The 17,857-nt window shown below is 46.0% G+C and overlaps 1 protein-coding gene across 1 annotated transcript in view; it reads left to right on the top strand.

Annotated features, from left to right (window-relative positions):
* The window catches only part of LATS2 (large tumor suppressor kinase 2), a 39,515-nt gene extending 22,174 nt beyond the window's left edge, over positions 1-17,341 (top strand). The window contains exons 2-7 of the mRNA XM_049778219.1: positions 999-1,131; positions 2,472-3,892; positions 6,042-6,624; positions 8,400-8,582; positions 9,636-9,742; positions 14,972-17,341. Of these exons, the coding sequence (XP_049634176.1) occupies positions 999-1,131; positions 2,472-3,892; positions 6,042-6,624; positions 8,400-8,582; positions 9,636-9,742; positions 14,972-15,466 (2,922 nt within the window). The 3' untranslated portion in view covers positions 15,467-17,341. The remainder of the gene's footprint in view (positions 1-998; positions 1,132-2,471; positions 3,893-6,041; positions 6,625-8,399; positions 8,583-9,635; positions 9,743-14,971) is intronic.
* The last annotated feature ends 516 nt before the right edge of the window (positions 17,342-17,857 follow it).

Here is a 17,857-nt window from a genome sequence, read left to right as displayed (position 1 = left end):
CTAGAGTACCATTTCCTTCCCTGTCCTTGTCAGTGTGTCCTTCCTGTTTCATTGCCTCCAGCACTGCTTATCCTCATTAAACAACATTGTCCCACTGCAGAACAGCATCCATCGCTGCCTTCACAGGAGACACAGTTCTCTGTGGGGTCCTCCCCTGCACACGAGGGTGTATCTGTGCTACTATGTGTCTATCCTCCTGGCCAAAGCTGCTGCCCTGATTTTGGGGCAAAGGCACCTGGCTCAGTTGAGTGTTTTTCCTAGTGGCCATTTTCCCTGGACTTGTTTTCTGTCTTGTTTTCTCCTCCTGTATTCTACACTGAGCTCCAGGCTCAGACCTCTGTGCATGAACTGTTCAGTAGTTTTTGGGGAATGATGCTTGAATGCCTTCTTCCTTAGGGCCACAGCTCTCGTGCTTGTGTTAGCAGGACAAACCAGGAGCTTTAGTGCCTTCCCAGAAGGGCACCAACATGGGGTTCAAACCAGCTTTCCCACCTTGCACAGGAAATTGCCCTATCTGCTATTCACAAACCAGAATCATATGCATCTAAAGAGAAAAGAACTGAAGTGCTCTTGAACCACCCTCCAGATCCTGCCTGTTCTTTTTTTTTTTTTTTTTTGGTTTTTGGGCCACACCCGGCATTGCTCAGGGGTTACTCCTGGCTGTCTGCTCAGAAATAGCTCTTGGCAGGCACAGGGGACCATATGGGACACCAGGATTCGAACCAACCACTTTAGGTTCTGGATCAGCTGCTTGCAAGGCAAACACCGCTGTGCTATCTCTCCGGGCCCATCCTGCCTGTTCTTGCTTGCCCTCATGTAGCATTTCGGGTGGTATGTGTGAGACACTGGGGTATCAGTGTGAATGTGTGTCAGCTCTGCTCCTCCTGACCTGACATGTAATCTCCCAGGACCCTAGTAGACACTAGCAGATTTAGGCAGAGATGAGGTCCCCTCTGGCTGTGTCAGGCCCATTGACTCATGCCTTGCTTCTCTTCCAGGAGATGGCGGGCCGAGCACTCAAGCAGACGGGCAGCCGGAGCATTGAGGCGGCCCTGGAGTACATCAGCAAGATGAGTTACCTGGACCCCAGGAATGAGCAGATCGTGCGGGTCATCAAGCAGACTTCCCCAGGTGAGCCAGAGCTGGTGAGGGAGGGCCATGTATGGCTTGGAAAAGAGAAAAGGGGGGAGGTAGGGTTGGGAGGGGCGGGAGCAGAGAGAAAGAGAAAGAAATGCACAACACACAGGCTACAGCGCTGCTTTTGTTCAAGTTCCCAAATCCTAAATCCAGCCTCTGCCTGTAGCGCAGCCAGATCAAAGCAGCTGAGCTATAGCGTTGCCAGCCATACTCCCAAGTCCAACCCCCAAGCACAGCTGGGAGGCCCCTATAGAAGATAAAGTAGGCCAGAGAGAGAACTTTGGGCTGAGCATATACAATATGCTTCCCAGAATCACAGAGGCAGGAGCAGGACCCAGAAACAAACATACAGACTATAGGACTTTTAAAATAGAACCAGAAGCAAAAGAATCAGCAGCCCTATGCAGGAAGGAGCTGCCATAGGCCCAGATCCCCAAATTGTCCTGTGAGTGGCACTTTGTCCTCCTGCTGCCTAATAATTCTAGTACTAGGAACTTAGCCTGCTCCTAGCCCTCATCAGAAACAAGTCAAGCTTACCAGCCCAGGATATTTGTATACTTGTTTTGTTTCTGAAATATCAAAAGATTCAGCATTATGCACTCTAGTAAAGTTAAAATGTCCTTTTTATTTGCTTTCTCTTGCGATTATTCAGGGCTTTCTGGAAAGGTCTCTGAGAGACCTTTATGGAGCATGTCTCTGACCACCAGCTGCCCCTGTGCAGCAGAAGCTCAAAGCTCAAAGATTCTGGAAGAGGGCGGGACACATACAAACCCTTTTCCTGACTGCCAGCGAATGCCCCTTTGTGATGGTGCAGCAGACAGGACGTTTTTATGGCATTTGAGAAATTCAGAGTACAATTTAAATTAATGTACAAAATTAAATTTAAATTTGAGGAATTCAAATTCAGAACAAATGAGTTTTCTTTTCTCCATTTTGTAAGCATCCTTACATTAAGCCTGTTTTATCTATATGGTGAGAAAATCATGCACACGAGCTTTATTGTCTTTGAAAAGGGTATAGCCTCTCCTGAGGCTACTTCCTGAGGGAAGTATACTGGATCCTTCAATCTCCAGTTAGCATTCATGGCAAGATATTTGAGTCATAGAGTCCTAGGTTTATCTTGGAGTACTGGATCCATCTCAGAGTCTCAACCCTAGAATCCAGCATTGGCCACAGTAGCCATGATGTATGCTGAGTCCCACCACATAGTCATTAACCAAGGAAAGGACTGGTGTGTGGTCTGTACATGCTTTGACCACTATGGAGGGGAGGGATCAGAGAGAGCCAGGCCACCACAGGGCAGCCCCTAATTGTCTTGCTTTTTGTCCCCACAGGAAAGGGCCCCACACCCAGCACTGTGCCTCGGCGTTCAAGCTTCGAAGGGACAGGCGACCCTTACCCGGCCTTCCAGCACCTGAGTGTTGGGGCGTATGAGGGCCCTGCTGCCCTGGAGGAGGTGCCCAGGCAATACATGGACTTTGTCTTTGCGGGAGTCAGCCCCCACAGCCTGCCTGGCACCCACCCACACCAGCCCAAAGGCTACCCTGTGAGCATGGAGGCAACAGGCTTTCCTGTGGGCAGCTCTGGAGGCCCAGCCCTCCCCCTGCCAAGCCCTCTCTACAGGACCCACATGCTGGTGCCAGGGGAGCCCCTGGCATTCGGGATCCAGCGCAGCCCCTCCTTCCAGAACAAGGCCTCAGAAAACCCGAGCTACACTGGCCTCTCCTCCAAGGGTGCTGCCCTGCCACTGGGCTCCAGTCATGGCTTCCAGCCTACAGGGCCTGTGGCGGGTCTGTATGTGCCACACCCACAGCACTCCCACCACAAGCCACACCAGCTCCATGTGGTGGGCTCCCGGGCCCCAGTATTTGCTGGGGATAGCCCTCCACAGAGCTTGCTCACCCCCTCTAGGAATAGCCTCAACGTGGACCTGTATGAATTGAACGGGGCTCCGGGACAGCAGTGGCCAGCCACTACCCTGTCCCGCCGTGACTCCCTGCAGAAACAGGGCCTTGAGGCACCCCCGCGCCCACATGCTGCCTTCCGACCTGAATGCGCTGTCCCCAGCAGGACCAACTCCTTCAACAGCCACCAGCAGCCGGTGGCCACTGGGCGTGGCACGGTTCCTGGCAAAACGGAGCCTTCCCTGCCCTCCCCCAATACTATCACGGCTGTGACAGCTGCCCACATACTGCACCCAGTCAAGAGTGTGCGTGTCATGCGCCCTGAGCCTCAGACGGCCGTGGGTCCCTCCCACCCTGCCTGGGTGCCAGCAGCTGGGGTGGAGAGCCTGGACCCTAAGGAGGAGCACCCCACACCTTTGGGCGCAGCGAGTACCTACTCACTGGAGGCTGAGTATGGCAGTCCTGGGCCTGAGCTGCGGTGCCCACCCCCACCCTATCCCAAGCACCTACTGCTCCAGAGCAAGTCAGAGCAGTTTGACGTGGACAATCTGTGTGTTGGCATGGAGCAGGGCCTCCGGGGCAGCCAGGCAGCAGAGCCCACTGCTGAACGCAGTGACAAGAGCCACAAAAGCACCAAGATGGACAAAGGGGGGAAGGATAAGAAGCAGATTCAGACATCCCCTGTACCGGTGCGTAAGAACAGCAGGGATGAAGAGAAGAGGGAGTCTCGCATCAAGAGCTACTCACCATATGCCTTCAAATTCTTCATGGAGCAACACGTGGAGAATGTTCTGAAGACCTACCAGCAGAAGGTCAGCCGCCGGTTGCAGCTGGAACAGGAAATGGCCAAAGTAATTGCTTCTTCTTGCTCACCTTCTCCCCAGATATAGGAGCCTGCAGCATGAGCTGTGGTTTCTGCTGCTGGTACTTCCACTGTAAGCAGGTGTTCTCACTGGTGGTAGCACTGGGGGTGAGGTCGCCTCCTCCTCTCCTGGGTTCCAGGAGATGTCATCACCACACACGTGATATAATGATTTCCAGGCCACACCCCTATTCATTAACAGATGCCCACAGATTTTAATCGCTGGTCAGCAAGTTGGAGGTGAGGGACATGGAAACAAAGTTTAAAATGGTGGATTTATGAAAAATATATCTTTTTTTTTTTTTTTTTTTGGTTTTTCGGGCTACACCCGTTTGATGTTCAGGGGTTACTCCTGGCTATGCGCTCAGAAGTTGCTCCTGGCTTGGGGGACCAAATGGGACGCCGGGGGATCGAACCATGGTCCGTCCAAGGCTAGCGCAAGCAAGGCAGGCACCTTACCTCTAGCGCCACTGCCCGGCCCCCTGAAAAATATATCTTAATGGTGATCCATTGGTTCTTTTATTTCTCTGAATGCCAAAAAATGTTTAAGATCTGTTTGAAGCCAGGGGAGATGGCTCTGGTAGTAGGCCACAGTCTGCCTGCCTGCATGTGTCCTATGCTTGCTCCCAGCACTGCTGTGTGTGACCCTCCCAAAAAAACAATTTAAAAAATAAATTAAAACCCCAGAGAGATAGCACAGCGGCGTTTGCCTTGCAAGCAGCCGATCCAGGACCAAAGGTGGTTGGTTCGAATCCCAGTGTCTCATATGGTCCCCCGTGCCTGCCAGGAGCTATTCCTGAGCAGACAGCCAGGAGTAACCCCTGACCATCGCTGGGTGGCCCAAAAACCAAAATTAATTAATTAATTAATTAATTAAAAAATGAATATACCCTAGTTGATCATTATTAACTGCTATAAAAGTTGCTTAATAATATACTTATATAAAGTATCATGAAATTTTTTGTTTTGTTTTTAGTACTCCTGGTAGTACTCAATGATTACTCCTAGCTCTGTGTCCAGGGATCACTCCTGGTGGGCTTCAGTGCAGAGCTAAGAGTTAAACCTGGGTTAGCTACATGCAGGGCAAGTGCCTTAACTCCTGCGCTATCTTTCTTGCCTTCTACTGTACTTCAAATCACAGAAGGCCAATAATTTTAAGTTTTAAAAATCATTTATAATGCTTTTTTATTTTCATTTACATTTTTCTGTTTTCTCCTTCCTAGGACAGTTTTAGATTGAGAGCCCATGAAAGTTGTTTACTGACAGCTCTCTGTCTTGGAGGTATAAGGCTCCAAATCTTGGCACCTGTCGTCACTGTCTAGTGAGATAGAAGGTACACTGCTGTTTGGTATGCCAGCACCTCAAGTGCACTGTGAGTCCCCAGCTGAGCAGCACGGCCAAATGTGCAGCCAATTGTGCAGCTGCCACAGCCACTGGTGCAGACATTGAGCCAATTGTGCAATTACTGAACCAGTTCTGCAGCACTCCATCCACATTTACAAACACAACACTGTATCCAAGCCTTGTAGACAACAATGCTCAAGCGTAAGGCACTACATCAAATTATGTGTTCCATACTTAGCTCATTGTAACAGCAAACAAAAAGTAGACAGGAGAAATGAAAATAAGTGATAGAAAGTATTGTATTGTTAAGAGCGCAAATTTTTATATTTTACACTTTTTTGAGGTAACATTGCTATGTAATATTAGTCACAGATATGAGATATAATTCAGTTCCATTTACTCCACATTTTGATCACATTCTCATAGATTTTTGTGTATTGGTTCAACTTACTCCTGGGTCTGTGCTCAGGCTAGGCTTGGGCATTATGTAGTGCTAGAGATTTTGCTGGGCTTGATTGCATGCAAAGCAAGTGCCTTAACCCCTGTCTTTTTGGCCCTACAAATTTTTATTAAAGCATTTTCCTTTTAATTTTAGGCCTTAAAATCATGTTAAGAAAGAAACCCTCATTTTTTTTCTTTTCATTGGATTATGGACTTGTGTCTGTGGAGACAAAAGAGCAACGCCAGTATTGTGTTCAGTGTACAGGAGTCCAAATGAAGTCAGAGGCTCCCCAGCTTCAGCTGTTTCCTGTCACAGGCTCCATCTCTCACTGCCTCCTTGTTCTCTTCCCCAGGCTGGACTCTGTGAAGCTGAGCAGGAACAGATGAGGAAGATCTTGTACCAGAAGGAGTCGAATTACAATAGGCTGAAGAGAGCCAAGATGGACAAGTCCATGTTTGTGAAGATCAAAACCCTGGGCATCGGGGCCTTCGGGGAAGTGTGTCTGGCTTGCAAGGTGGACACACATGCCCTTTATGCAATGAAGACACTGCGCAAAAAGGACGTGCTCAACAGGAACCAGGTGGCTCACGTCAAGGCTGAGAGGGACATCCTGGCCGAAGCCGACAATGAGTGGGTGGTGAAGCTCTACTATTCCTTCCAGGACAAAGAAAGCCTGTACTTTGTGATGGACTACATTCCTGGAGGTGACATGATGAGTCTGCTCATTCGCATGGAAGTGTTCCCCGAGCACTTGGCCCGCTTCTATATAGCTGAGCTGACCCTGGCCATTGAAAGTGTCCACAAGATGGGCTTCATTCACCGTGACATCAAACCAGACAATATTCTGATAGATCTTGATGGCCATATCAAACTGACCGATTTTGGCCTCTGCACTGGATTCAGGTGGACTCACAATTCCAAGTACTACCAGAAAGGTATTGTTTGGCATGCTGTTCACTTTCCACATCCAGGTAGAGCTGAGCACTGGGGTTATTAGTGCATATGTGCTGGATTTTGATATTTCTAGGTCAGTGAGCCTGTGAATATTGCAGTATCTGTGAAGAACCATTGCTATAATTATTTAAATGAACTTTGAAAACAATCAGTTTCTCATCCTTCCAAGAAACCATCTCATAGTTAATGTGAATCTTTTTCTAGGTTTCTGTAGCTGTCGTTATATAATGTCATTTCATCTGTAGTTCTGGTATTTGAATTGTTTTTGGTTTTGTTTTTGGGTCTTACCCAGCAATGCTCAGGGCTTACTCTTGGTTCTGTACTCAGGAGTCACTCCTGGTGGTGCTCAGGAGACTGGATGCTGGAGATTGTACCTGGGCCGGCTTCATGCAAGGAAAGCTCCCTACCTGCTAAACTATTTCAACCCAACTTAGAATAATTCTTGAAATAATTATTTTAATGCCTTATCTCTCACTTCTTTTATTTTTATTATTGGGTTTTGTTTTTGTTTTGTTGTTGTTGTTGTTTTTGTTTGCACACTCCTGGCTGGCTTGGGGATCATATGGAATGCTGGGGATCAAACCCAGGTTAGCTGTATGGGAGGTAAGCATCCTATCTGCTGTAGTATCTCTTCATATCCCCTTCTTTTTGGGGGTGGGGGCCACACCTGGTGATACACAGGGGTAACTCCTGGCTATGTGCTCAGAAATCGCTCCTGGCTTGGGGGACCATATGAAATGCCAGGGGATTGAACTGTGGTCCGTCCTAGGTTAGCATATGCAAGGCAAATGCCCTACCACTTGCATCACCGCTCCAGCCCCACACCCCCTTCTATTTTGCTAAATTCTGTTTCTCCTAAATTACTAAATTCATTCCTTTTTTATGGCTTTAAAGCAGTGGTCCTCAAACTATGGCCCGCGGGCCACATATTGTATTTGTATCTGTTTTGTTTCTTCATTGCAAAATAAGATATATGCAGTGTGCATAAGAATTCGTTCATAAGTTTTGTTTTACTATAGTCAGACCCTCCAATGGTCTGAGGGACAGTGAACTGGCCCCCTGTTTAAAAAGTTTGAGGACCCCTGCAAAGTAATTTTATTGATATTTTTTATAATCTTTTTTTTGTTTTTTTTTTTTTTTTGGTTTTTCGGCCACACCCGGTGACGCTCAGGGGTTACTCCTGGCTATGTGCTCAGAAGTCGCTCCTGGCTTGGGGGACCATATGGGATGCCAGGGGATCGAACCGTGGTCCGTCCAAGGCTAGCACTGGCAAGGCAGGCACTTTACCTCTAGCGCCACCGCCCGGCCCCGATATTTTTTATAATCTTATACTTTTTGTTGTTGTTGGTTTTTGGGTCACACCCGGCAGCACTCTTCACTGCACTCTGGTCTCTGACTTCCCATTCATGTCTGTATCTCCCTTGGAATCTCCCTCCAGGTCTGTCTTGGCCCTCCAGGTGGGAGGCAGGTCATTCCATTCCTGTGCTGGGAACAGAGCTGTATTACTCTTCTCTTTAAAATGCCTGAATATGGGGCCAGAGAGATGGCACAGTGGTAGGGCATTTGCTTGCATGAGGCTGACCTGGAGGGACCCGGTTCAATTCCCAGCATCCCATACGGTGCCCCAGCCTGCCAGGGGCAATCAATCAATAAATAAAATTAAAAAAAAATAAAATGCCTGAGTCATTTTCTCATGTTGTTTAGTAGTAACTTTGCCATTTGTTTCCACTCTCTTGCCCTGATTTTGGGGTGAAAGGTAGCCACATCAGACAGGACAGCATGGAGCCTGGTGACCTCTGGGACGACGTGTCTAACTGTCGCTGTGGAGACAGGCTGAAGACCCTAGAGCAGAGAGCGAGGAAGCAGCATCAGCGGTGCCTGGCACACTCCCTGGTCGGGACTCCAAACTACATTGCACCTGAAGTACTTCTTCGAAAAGGTGTGTTTCCACATCTGCAGTATTGACAGATCAGACCTGTGCCACTTCATGATATTTTCAAGGCTGTCCCACTCCCTCTTTCTAATCTGAGTCTTCCCTTGTTACCCCCAAATGCTTAAGGGCTAAGCTATTTCCTTACATAGTAGCTTCAAGCACACCTCGAGTTGTCTTACCTCAAACATGTCTGCATTCTTCTTGTCAATATTGATATCCAAAAATGATTACTCCCCATTACCCCCATGGCCTTCCCATCAACCCAGAAAGATTTACCTTACCCACCAATCTTGCAGAGAGACTGCCGTATACATCAGGCTTGTTGTTCATGTGGAATCTCACTCTGTCCCTGTCTGAGTCAGTGGGAGAGAAGATGCTGCCCTCTGTAGCTTGCAGGGCTAGGCAAGGAAAGATGAGGGTGGTGACTTTTGCTGACTGAGCCCCAGCAACACACTTGGGAACAGGGGCTCTCCTCTGATGCTTTTCTGCATTTCTCTGCAGAATCCCATTTCCTCTTCTCCACTGTTTTCACATTACCTTCTCCAAGTAGTCTCTGTTATATTACTTTTTTTTTTTTATTTTGGGCTATATGGTGATATTCAGCGGTTACTCCTGGCTATGTGCTCAGAAATCGCTTCTGGCAGGCACAGGGGACCATATGGGACACCAGGAGATCAAACCGAGGTCCATCCTAGGCAAATGCCTTACTCTTGTGCCACCACTCTGGCCCCTGTATTACTATTATTGTTTCAGTCACTACATCACTCCTGGATGCCTGTGTCCCTGTGGTATCAAGGATGGCACTAAGGTTTCCTGCATATATAACCTGCAATCAGTTCATCAAGCAGTATCCTTGGGCTCATGCCTGCGGGCTTTGAGCCTGGCAAGTGCTCTTCAATGCTCTATTCAGAGCAGGATGTGCCAGGGACACACCACATGGCTGCTGTCCCTTGTGTTCCCATATTAATGCTCTGACATGTGTTGTCATTCCTTATTAACATAAGGGATGCACTATGTGGGTGGGCCAGCACAGGGCCTGAATCCTGCTTTGTCTTACAGGGTACACACAGCTCTGTGACTGGTGGAGCGTCGGGGTGATCCTCTTCGAGATGCTGGTTGGGCAGCCACCCTTCCTGGCCCCCACTCCCACGGAGACCCAGCTGAAGGTGACAGAGGGAACTAAGTGCCCAGGGTTGACCTTTTATTCTGAGAGATGCTGGGGTGTCAGTTGTACATAAGCTGCTACTACATACCTCTATAGACCTTTTCATTTTATTTATTAAGGGGGTAGGAGTACCAGGAGATTCCCAGAATGATTGGCACAGGGTTTAAGTGTCTTGTGCCTTGAGGCCCTGCTCTGTGGGGAAACTTGGCCACCCCTGTGCTGCAGGGACATTGAAAGCCACACCTGCAAGCCTGATGGTGCTCAGAGATTGTGGTGCCACGTATACAGTCAGGGTCAGAAACCAGCTAGGCATGAGCCTAAATGCTATACTAGCTCAGGAGCTAGTAGTATAGCCCCCTACACTTTTTTTTTTTTTTTTTTAGATTTTATATTATTTTGCGTTAGGAAGTACTCTTGGAGAGGCACGGGGGATCATATGTAATGGGTCTGGTGTGCAAAGCAAGTGCTCTACCCATTTTCCAGCTCCCTTGCCAAATTGTTTAATTTTCATAAGTCAGAGTTATACCTAAGCTTTGATGTATATGGGTATACATGAAATGTTCCCTGCCAGGTGAGAACTCCACTGGATGAAGTCGTGATGATAGGGTATGAATCTGTTCTCCCTGCCTACCAGGCATGCTCAATCAGGGAAGTGTAGATCACAAAGAAATAGACTTATACAGGTGTTATATGTAATTACTTTGGGTTAGATTTGTATTTTTCTGGGGCAAAAGAGATATTATAGCTGGTGGGGAGCTTGCCTTACATAAAGCAGACATATGAGAATCCCACATGGGCTCCAAAGCCCCACCAAGAGTGATCCCTGAGCACAGCTAGAAAGAAGCCCTAAGGACCACTAGGTATGGGGCTGGAGCAGGTAGGGTGTTTGCCTTGCACACGGCTGACCCAGGTTTAGTCTTTGGCATCCTGTATGGTCTCCTGAGCCTGCCAAGGAGTGATTTCTGAGTGCAGACCCAGGAGTAACCTCTGAGCACCACTGAATATGGCCCAAAACCCAAAATAAAATAAAATAAAATAAAATAAAATAAAATAAAATAAAATAAAATAAAATAAAAAAGGACCATCAGGTATGACCCAAAAACAAAGGGATATATATATATATATATATATTTTTTTTTTTTTTTTGGTTTTTGGGCCACACCCTGTGACGCTCAGGGGTTACTCCTGGCTATGTGCTCAGAAGTTGCTCCTGGCTTGGGGGACCATATGGGACACCGGGGGATCGAACCGCGGTCCGTCCTAGGCTAGCGCAGGCAAGGCAGGCACCTTACCTCCAGCGCCACCGCCCGGCCCCAAAGGGATATATTTTTAATAATTCATTTGAATTCATTGATTTTTCTCCCGATGCCCATTTCTTTCTGGCAAAAGTGGTAGTTTGTTAAGGCTCACTGAAGGTAGGGTGGCAGCATGGCAGGTTGGACTTGACTCCACACCCACCTGATCTTCAGGCACTACCAATGTAGACCTGACATGGAAGGTTCAGAAAATAAGACAAGGAAAAGATTTAAATTAAGACTTTTTTTTTTTTTTTTAGTTTTTCTTCTTCTTAAATTAAGACTTTTATAGGGGCCGGAGAGATAGCATGGAGGTAAGGCATTTGCCCTGCATGCAGGACAGTGGTTCGAATTCTGGCATCCCATATATGGTCCCCCGAGCCTGCCAGGAGCAATTTCTGAGCAGAGAGCCAGGAGTAAACCCTGAGTGCTACTGGGTATGACCCAAAAAACAAAACAAAACAAAACAAAGGAATCTTATAAAGTTGTTGGTACTACCCTCTAGGACAGCAGCTCACTCACTCATGGATGCCCCTTGAGCAGTCTATGACCAGGAGGCCAGGATCTTCCCTAGGCTGACACCCTCCAATTAGAGGGTGTCAATCAATACAAAACTGAAAGGTCGTTGATGACTGAGTTTCAGTCCTACAGTGTTCCAACACCCATCCCTTGGCCAGTGTTCACTTCCTGCCACCAATTTCCCCAGTTCCCCTCTCCCTATCATCCCCACCCTTGCCCTTGCTTGCCTCTATAGCAGATACTTTTCTTTATCTCTCTTTTTCTAGTTTTCATGTTAGGCACCAATTTTGCAATACTATTTTTTTTTTTTTTTTGGTGATTTTTGGGTCACACCCGGCAGTGCTCAGGGGTTATTCCTGGCTCCATGCTCAGAAATTGCTCCTGGCAGGCAAGGGGGACCATATGGGACGTCGGGATTAGAACTGATGACCTTCTGCATGAAAGGCAAACACCTTACCTCCATGCTATCTCTCCAGCCCCAAATTTTGCAATACTATTACTGAAAGGGTATCATGCATATCATTTCACCTCCTTCTAGTACCCAGTTCCTGTGTATGGATCCTGGGGCCTCACACATGCAAAATGGGTGCTCAGATTCTAAACTGTTTTATATCCTGGCACCTGTTTTAGTAAGCCTGGAGGCAGTCCAACTAAAACTAGATGTGAAGGAGGTTGTGAGGCAGCATCTCATTTTGATTTCACTTTATATTTCCCTAATAATTCATAATTTATGTTGAGTCTTTTTTTTTTTTTTTTTTTGTATTTTTTTTGGGTCACACCTGGCGGTGCTCAGGAGTTACTCCTGGCTCTGTGCTCAGAAATTGCTCCTGGCAGGTTCCAGAAATTGCTCCTGGCAGGCTCGGAGGACCATATGCACATATGCATATGGGATGCCGGGATTCGAACCACCATCCATCCAGGATTGGCTGCATGCAAGGCAAATGCCCTACCGCTGTGCTATCATATTGGCCCATGTTGAGCCTTTTTAAATGTGTTTATTGGACATTATATTTATTTTGGAGAAGTGTCTATGCATTCTATGGGGCCCCCTCTTTTTTTCCATACTATACAGGGATCTAATTCAGGGCTCCACACATATGAAGCAAGTGATCTCTCACTGAGCCACAACTTTGTCCTTAGTTACTGTCCTTGTCATTGAGTTATAGGAATTATTTGTATATTCTAGATATTAACTCCATAATTAGAGAAAAGATTACAAGTACAACCCTCCAGTCTGTGGGTTTCTTTCTATTCTCACTGTCAGGGTTGGGCTTTTTGTTGTTTTGTTTTTGTTTTTGTTTTTGTTTTGTTGTTATGGTTTGAGGGGTAACTCCTAGTTTTGTACTCAGAATTTTTTTTTTTTTTTTTTTTTGGTTTTTGGGTCACACCTGGCAGTGCTCAGGTGTTACTCCTGGCTCTATGCTCAAAAATTGCTCCTGTCAGGCTCAGGGGACCATATGGGATGCCAGGATTCAAGCCATCGTCCTTCTGCATGCAAGGCAAATGCCTTACCTCCTTGCTATCTCTCTGGCCCCTCAGGAATTATTTCTGTGGATACTCAGGGGACATATGGGATGCTAGAGATCTAAATTGGCCATGTACAAGGCAAGCATTCTGTACTATCTCTCCAGCTACTTTATTCCCACTATGTTCAGATTTGGAGGAGGGGGTGGACCACACTCAATGGTGCCCAGGGATTACTCCTGACTCTGCACTCAGAAATCTCTTCTGGCAGACTTGGGGAACCATATGGGATGCTAGGAACTAGGTTCGTCTCAGGTCAGCTACATGCAAGACAAATGCCCTGTCAGCTGTGCTAATGCTCCAGCACAAATGTGTTCAAATAATTTTATGTATAAAAGTTTTAGGAGAGATGGCATGGAGGTAAGGTTTTTTGCCTTACAAGCAGAAGGACAGTGGTTTGAATCCTGGCATCCCATACGGTCCCCCTGAGCCTGCCAGGAGCAATTTCTGAGCTTAGAGCCAGGTGTAACCCCTGAGCACTGCCAGGTGTGATCCAAAAACAAAAAAAAAAGTTTTAAATTTTGCTGACTTGGGGCCGGAGAGATAACACAGCGGCATTTGCCTTGCAAGCAGCTGACCCAGAACCTAAGGTGGTTGGTTCGAATCCCGGTGTCCCATATGGTCCCCCGTGCCTGCCAGGAGCTATTTCTGAGCAGATAGCCAAGAGTAACCCCTGAGCAACGCTGGGTGTGGCCCAAAAACCAAAAAAAAAAAAATTTTTTTTGCTGACTTACATTTTTTTGTTCATTCTGAATTTGCTTATGTATATATCTAAGATATCATTGTCAGATCCAGTGGTCATAAAGATTTTTACCTATGTTTTCTTCTGAGCTACATCATTTTAACTCCACTTTAATGAAACAACTATCAGTTTCATACCAACCCTTTCATCCCCACACATGCCCTCCTCTAGCCTCAGTTATCAGCAGAAGCCAGTTCTAGGGACCTTGTTTCTTCCTGATTCAGTGGGCAGAGTATTTGTTTTGCATGTGACTGACTTGGGTTCTATCCCAACACCTCATAATGGCCCTGGACCCCTCCAGGATTGATGTCTAAGTAAGCCCTTTGCACCATCGGGTATGACCCAAAAACCAAGAGGGAGGGAGGAAGGGAAGAAAGGAGGGGGGAGGGAAGGAGAGAGAGAGAGAGAGAGAGAGAGAGAGAGAGAGAGAGAGAGAGAGAGAGAGAGGAGGAGGAGGAGGAGGAGGAGGAGGAGGAGGAGGAGAGAGCGATGTTCAAGCCTTACTCCTGAATCTGCATTTAGAATACTCCTGAGAGACAAAGAGAAGAGAGGAGAAAGCGATGCTCAGGTCTTACTCTTCAATCTGTACTTAGGATTTACTCCTGGCTATATAAGATGCTGGTGATTGAGCCAGTCATCCTGTGCAAGACAAGTGGTCTACCCACTGTACTATGACTCCAGCCTGTTTATTATTTTTTATTGTTTTATTTTGCTGTGTTTGGGGTCACAGTCACTGGTGCTGGAGGACTACTCAGAGCTCTGTGCTAGGGGAATGCCAGTGGTAATGGAACAGGAACGCCTGCATACAAGGCCTTCACTGTCAGCCCTATAAGCTATTGTTCCAGCCCCCATTATTAGGTTTTTCGGTTGGTTGGTTGGTTGGTTTTTAGTGAAAGTATCTCAACCACAATACGTGTTCAAGAGAGAAGCCGGAGGCATGCAAAAATGTGTTTCTATATTTGATCTGTTCTGTCTTGTTCTGTGACACCTACTAACTCCTTCCCAAGACAGACAGACAAACACACACACACCATAAACCTACCCCTCATCTTCCACGCTCTAAGCGACTCTGTCCCTGGCTACCCCTGTGATGCCCAGGAATCCTCAAGATGTAAAGGGAAAGTAACATTTGGTTTTTGGTGTTCTCCAGGTAATAAACTGGGAGAACACACTCCACATTCCAGCCCAGGTCAAGCTGAGCTCGGAGGCACGTGACCTCATCACCAAACTGTGCTGTGCCGCAGAGCGGCGGCTCGGCAGGAATGGGGCTGAGGACCTGAAGATACACCCATTCTTTGCTGCCATGGACTTCTCCAGTGACATCCGGAAGCAACCTGCTCCTTATGTACCCAAGATCAGCCACCCCATGGACACCTCCAACTTTGACCCAGTAGAGGAAGAAAGCCCCTGGCACGATGCGAGTGGAGACAGCACAAAAGCTTGGGACACACTCACCTCCCCAAATAACAAGCACCCCGAGCATGCCTTCTATGAGTTCACCTTTCGGAGGTTCTTCGATGACAACGGCTACCCATTTAGATGTCCGAAGCCCTCAGGAACAGATGCCTCTCAGGTGGAGAGCTCAGATCTAGAGAGTCCTGGCTTTGACAAGCAGGCAGAAAGCTGTCAGCCCGTGTATGTGTAGACAGTGGCACCATGGGTATGTGGCCAGTTGTTTCTGTAGACAGTGAGTTGGTAGCACCATGGCTGTGGCTGTGCTGCTTCAGAGGTTTTGGGCCCTCCATGAGGTTGAGGTTAGCTTTGTTTTGAAGTTAGTCTAATGGTTTCTTCTCTTGTAAGTCTAGTCTTCACACACACAAAAAGCCCCAAACAAAACGTAGGTCTTTATTTCTCCATTCTGGATGACAGGAAAGTGTACATCAGCATTGCTTTGAATTGGTTTTAGAGAACTTTAACTGCATTAAACTGCATTAAAACTATTTTTTTTACTTTAGTATAGTTTAGAAAGAGCACTTATTTTGTTTATAGCCATTTTTCTTACTAAATTGTAGGGATTAACTTTGACAAATCATGCTGCTGTTATTTTCTACATTTGTATTTTATCCATAGCACTTATTCACATTTAAGAAAAGATATAAAAACTGAAGAACATGGGATAAGAAATCTCTGTGCAATAATGTTAAGAGAGAGCGAGAGAGAGAACACTGTTCTGATGTTAATTGTACCATTTTTCTTCACACAATGGTTTTTATTCCCCACCCCACATTTCAAAAATTGTGATATAATGTTAAATGCTGCTTTTTTAAAGTTTTTTGTTTTTGCATATTATAGTATAATAGAAAGTGAACAAGGTGGTTTTGTGGGTATGATTTCAGATGTCTGGTGCATGAACAGTATCTTTCTATTATAAAGTTACCATATCTTGCCATTCACAGCAGGTTCTGTGAATATGTTTTTACCAAGTATCTTAAGTGTGTTAGCCAGTGTGCTGATAATGTATCATGTAGGGTGCCTTCTTTGCTATGATTGCATCCCGTATTTTGTTAAAAAAAAAAAAAAAAAAAAGAAAAGAAAAGAAATGCAGATGTATAATGGAAATGAAGTTTGTGTGTGTGTGTGTGTATGTGTGTGCGTGTTTTGTGAGTAATGAATTAGGGGGGGAGGGTAAACATTTATCATATATGAAACTTGTATACATCAAAAGGGATTCACTGAGCAATGCCAAAACCTGTTGACTTATTCCTGGAGCTGTGCTCATTTCACCAGTCAGTTTGACTTGTGAAGCCAAGAGCTACAGCCAAGTGCCAAGCGCTTCCCATCCTCATGTGCAGGATGCTGCGACCCTCTCACCAACAGCAGACAGTGCGCTCAAGTGCTGCCAGCATGAGGTCTGGTCACCTGAGAGAACTGTCACATTCTTCCTATTGTGCTTTCACATATCAATTTTAACTTGGTTAAAAAAAATACTTTTTTCTCAACCTTGTGAAAAAGCAAGCAGTATTCAAAGTGACATTGGGATACAAAATAATTAAGCCATAATTATTTTCTTAGTCATGTAGGTGTATATATAACTATATAGGTAAGCACATCAGATATTTCTTATTTAAATTAGTATGATTCCTATTCAAAGTGATTTATATTTGAATAAAAAGTTCAATTCTCTTTTTTTTTTGCTTTTTAAAAAGCTGATGCTTCATATTTTTATTATATTATTACACATAATTTTCCTTCCATTGTTTAGCATAATGTATCCATTATTTAGTCTGTCCCTGGGCAACAACACTTAGAAGTCTATCAATGCCTATACAAAAAGAGCAAACAAATCCTGTGTGCTGGTTTACATGTGTATGAGTGGCAGGCTATAGCTCACTGTGTGGCCAAGCGTGTCTGGACTCTTGCTGTTTGCTAGGAATGCCATGTTGTTACTCACAGTGCTCTGACAGTCCTTTATGTGGTAGGTCCTTTCTCAGGAACTCAATATAACTATTATTTATTGATATATCTTTGCCTATGAAAAGCTTCTACTGGCACAATTTCTTATTAAAATTTTGAACCCATATCCGCAGTCAGTGTTATGATTCATTTGGGGTTCTGTCTCTGGTTGACTGTGTTTGTCACTTCCCACACATGGCTTCACCTTCAGGGTCCCCCAATGCATTACAGTTGCTGTAGAACCCTGGGAAGTATCAAGTCCCTAGGGACATTTCTTAGAATGGTTTGGAAATGACAACTCTAGGATCTTACACAGAATTAAAATATCCCTTGTTAGGCTTATTCAGGGGGGATCCCAGCCATGTGATTGATCAAATAAATTCTGAACAGGCACCAATTCCTCTGCACAAGACAGTTTTAAACAGAAGATAAGTGAAAAGTCCCAACTTTGATTAAAATGGTGGTAGTAAGGCAGGAGCCATAGCACAACAGGTAGAGCATTTGCCTTGCACTCAGACATCCAAGGTTTGATCCCTGGCTATCCATATGGTCCCTTAAGCCTGCCAGGAGTAATTGCTAAGTGTAAAGCCAGGAATAATCTCTGAGTGCACCTGGGTGTGACTGAGAAACCAAGAAACAGTGG

The sequence above is a fragment of the Suncus etruscus genome, chromosome 8, assembly GCF_024139225.1.
Source record: "Suncus etruscus isolate mSunEtr1 chromosome 8, mSunEtr1.pri.cur, whole genome shotgun sequence".
Classification (NCBI taxonomy): Eukaryota; Metazoa; Chordata; class Mammalia; order Eulipotyphla; family Soricidae; genus Suncus; species Suncus etruscus.
This window is presented reverse-complemented; position numbering and strand designations above follow the sequence as displayed.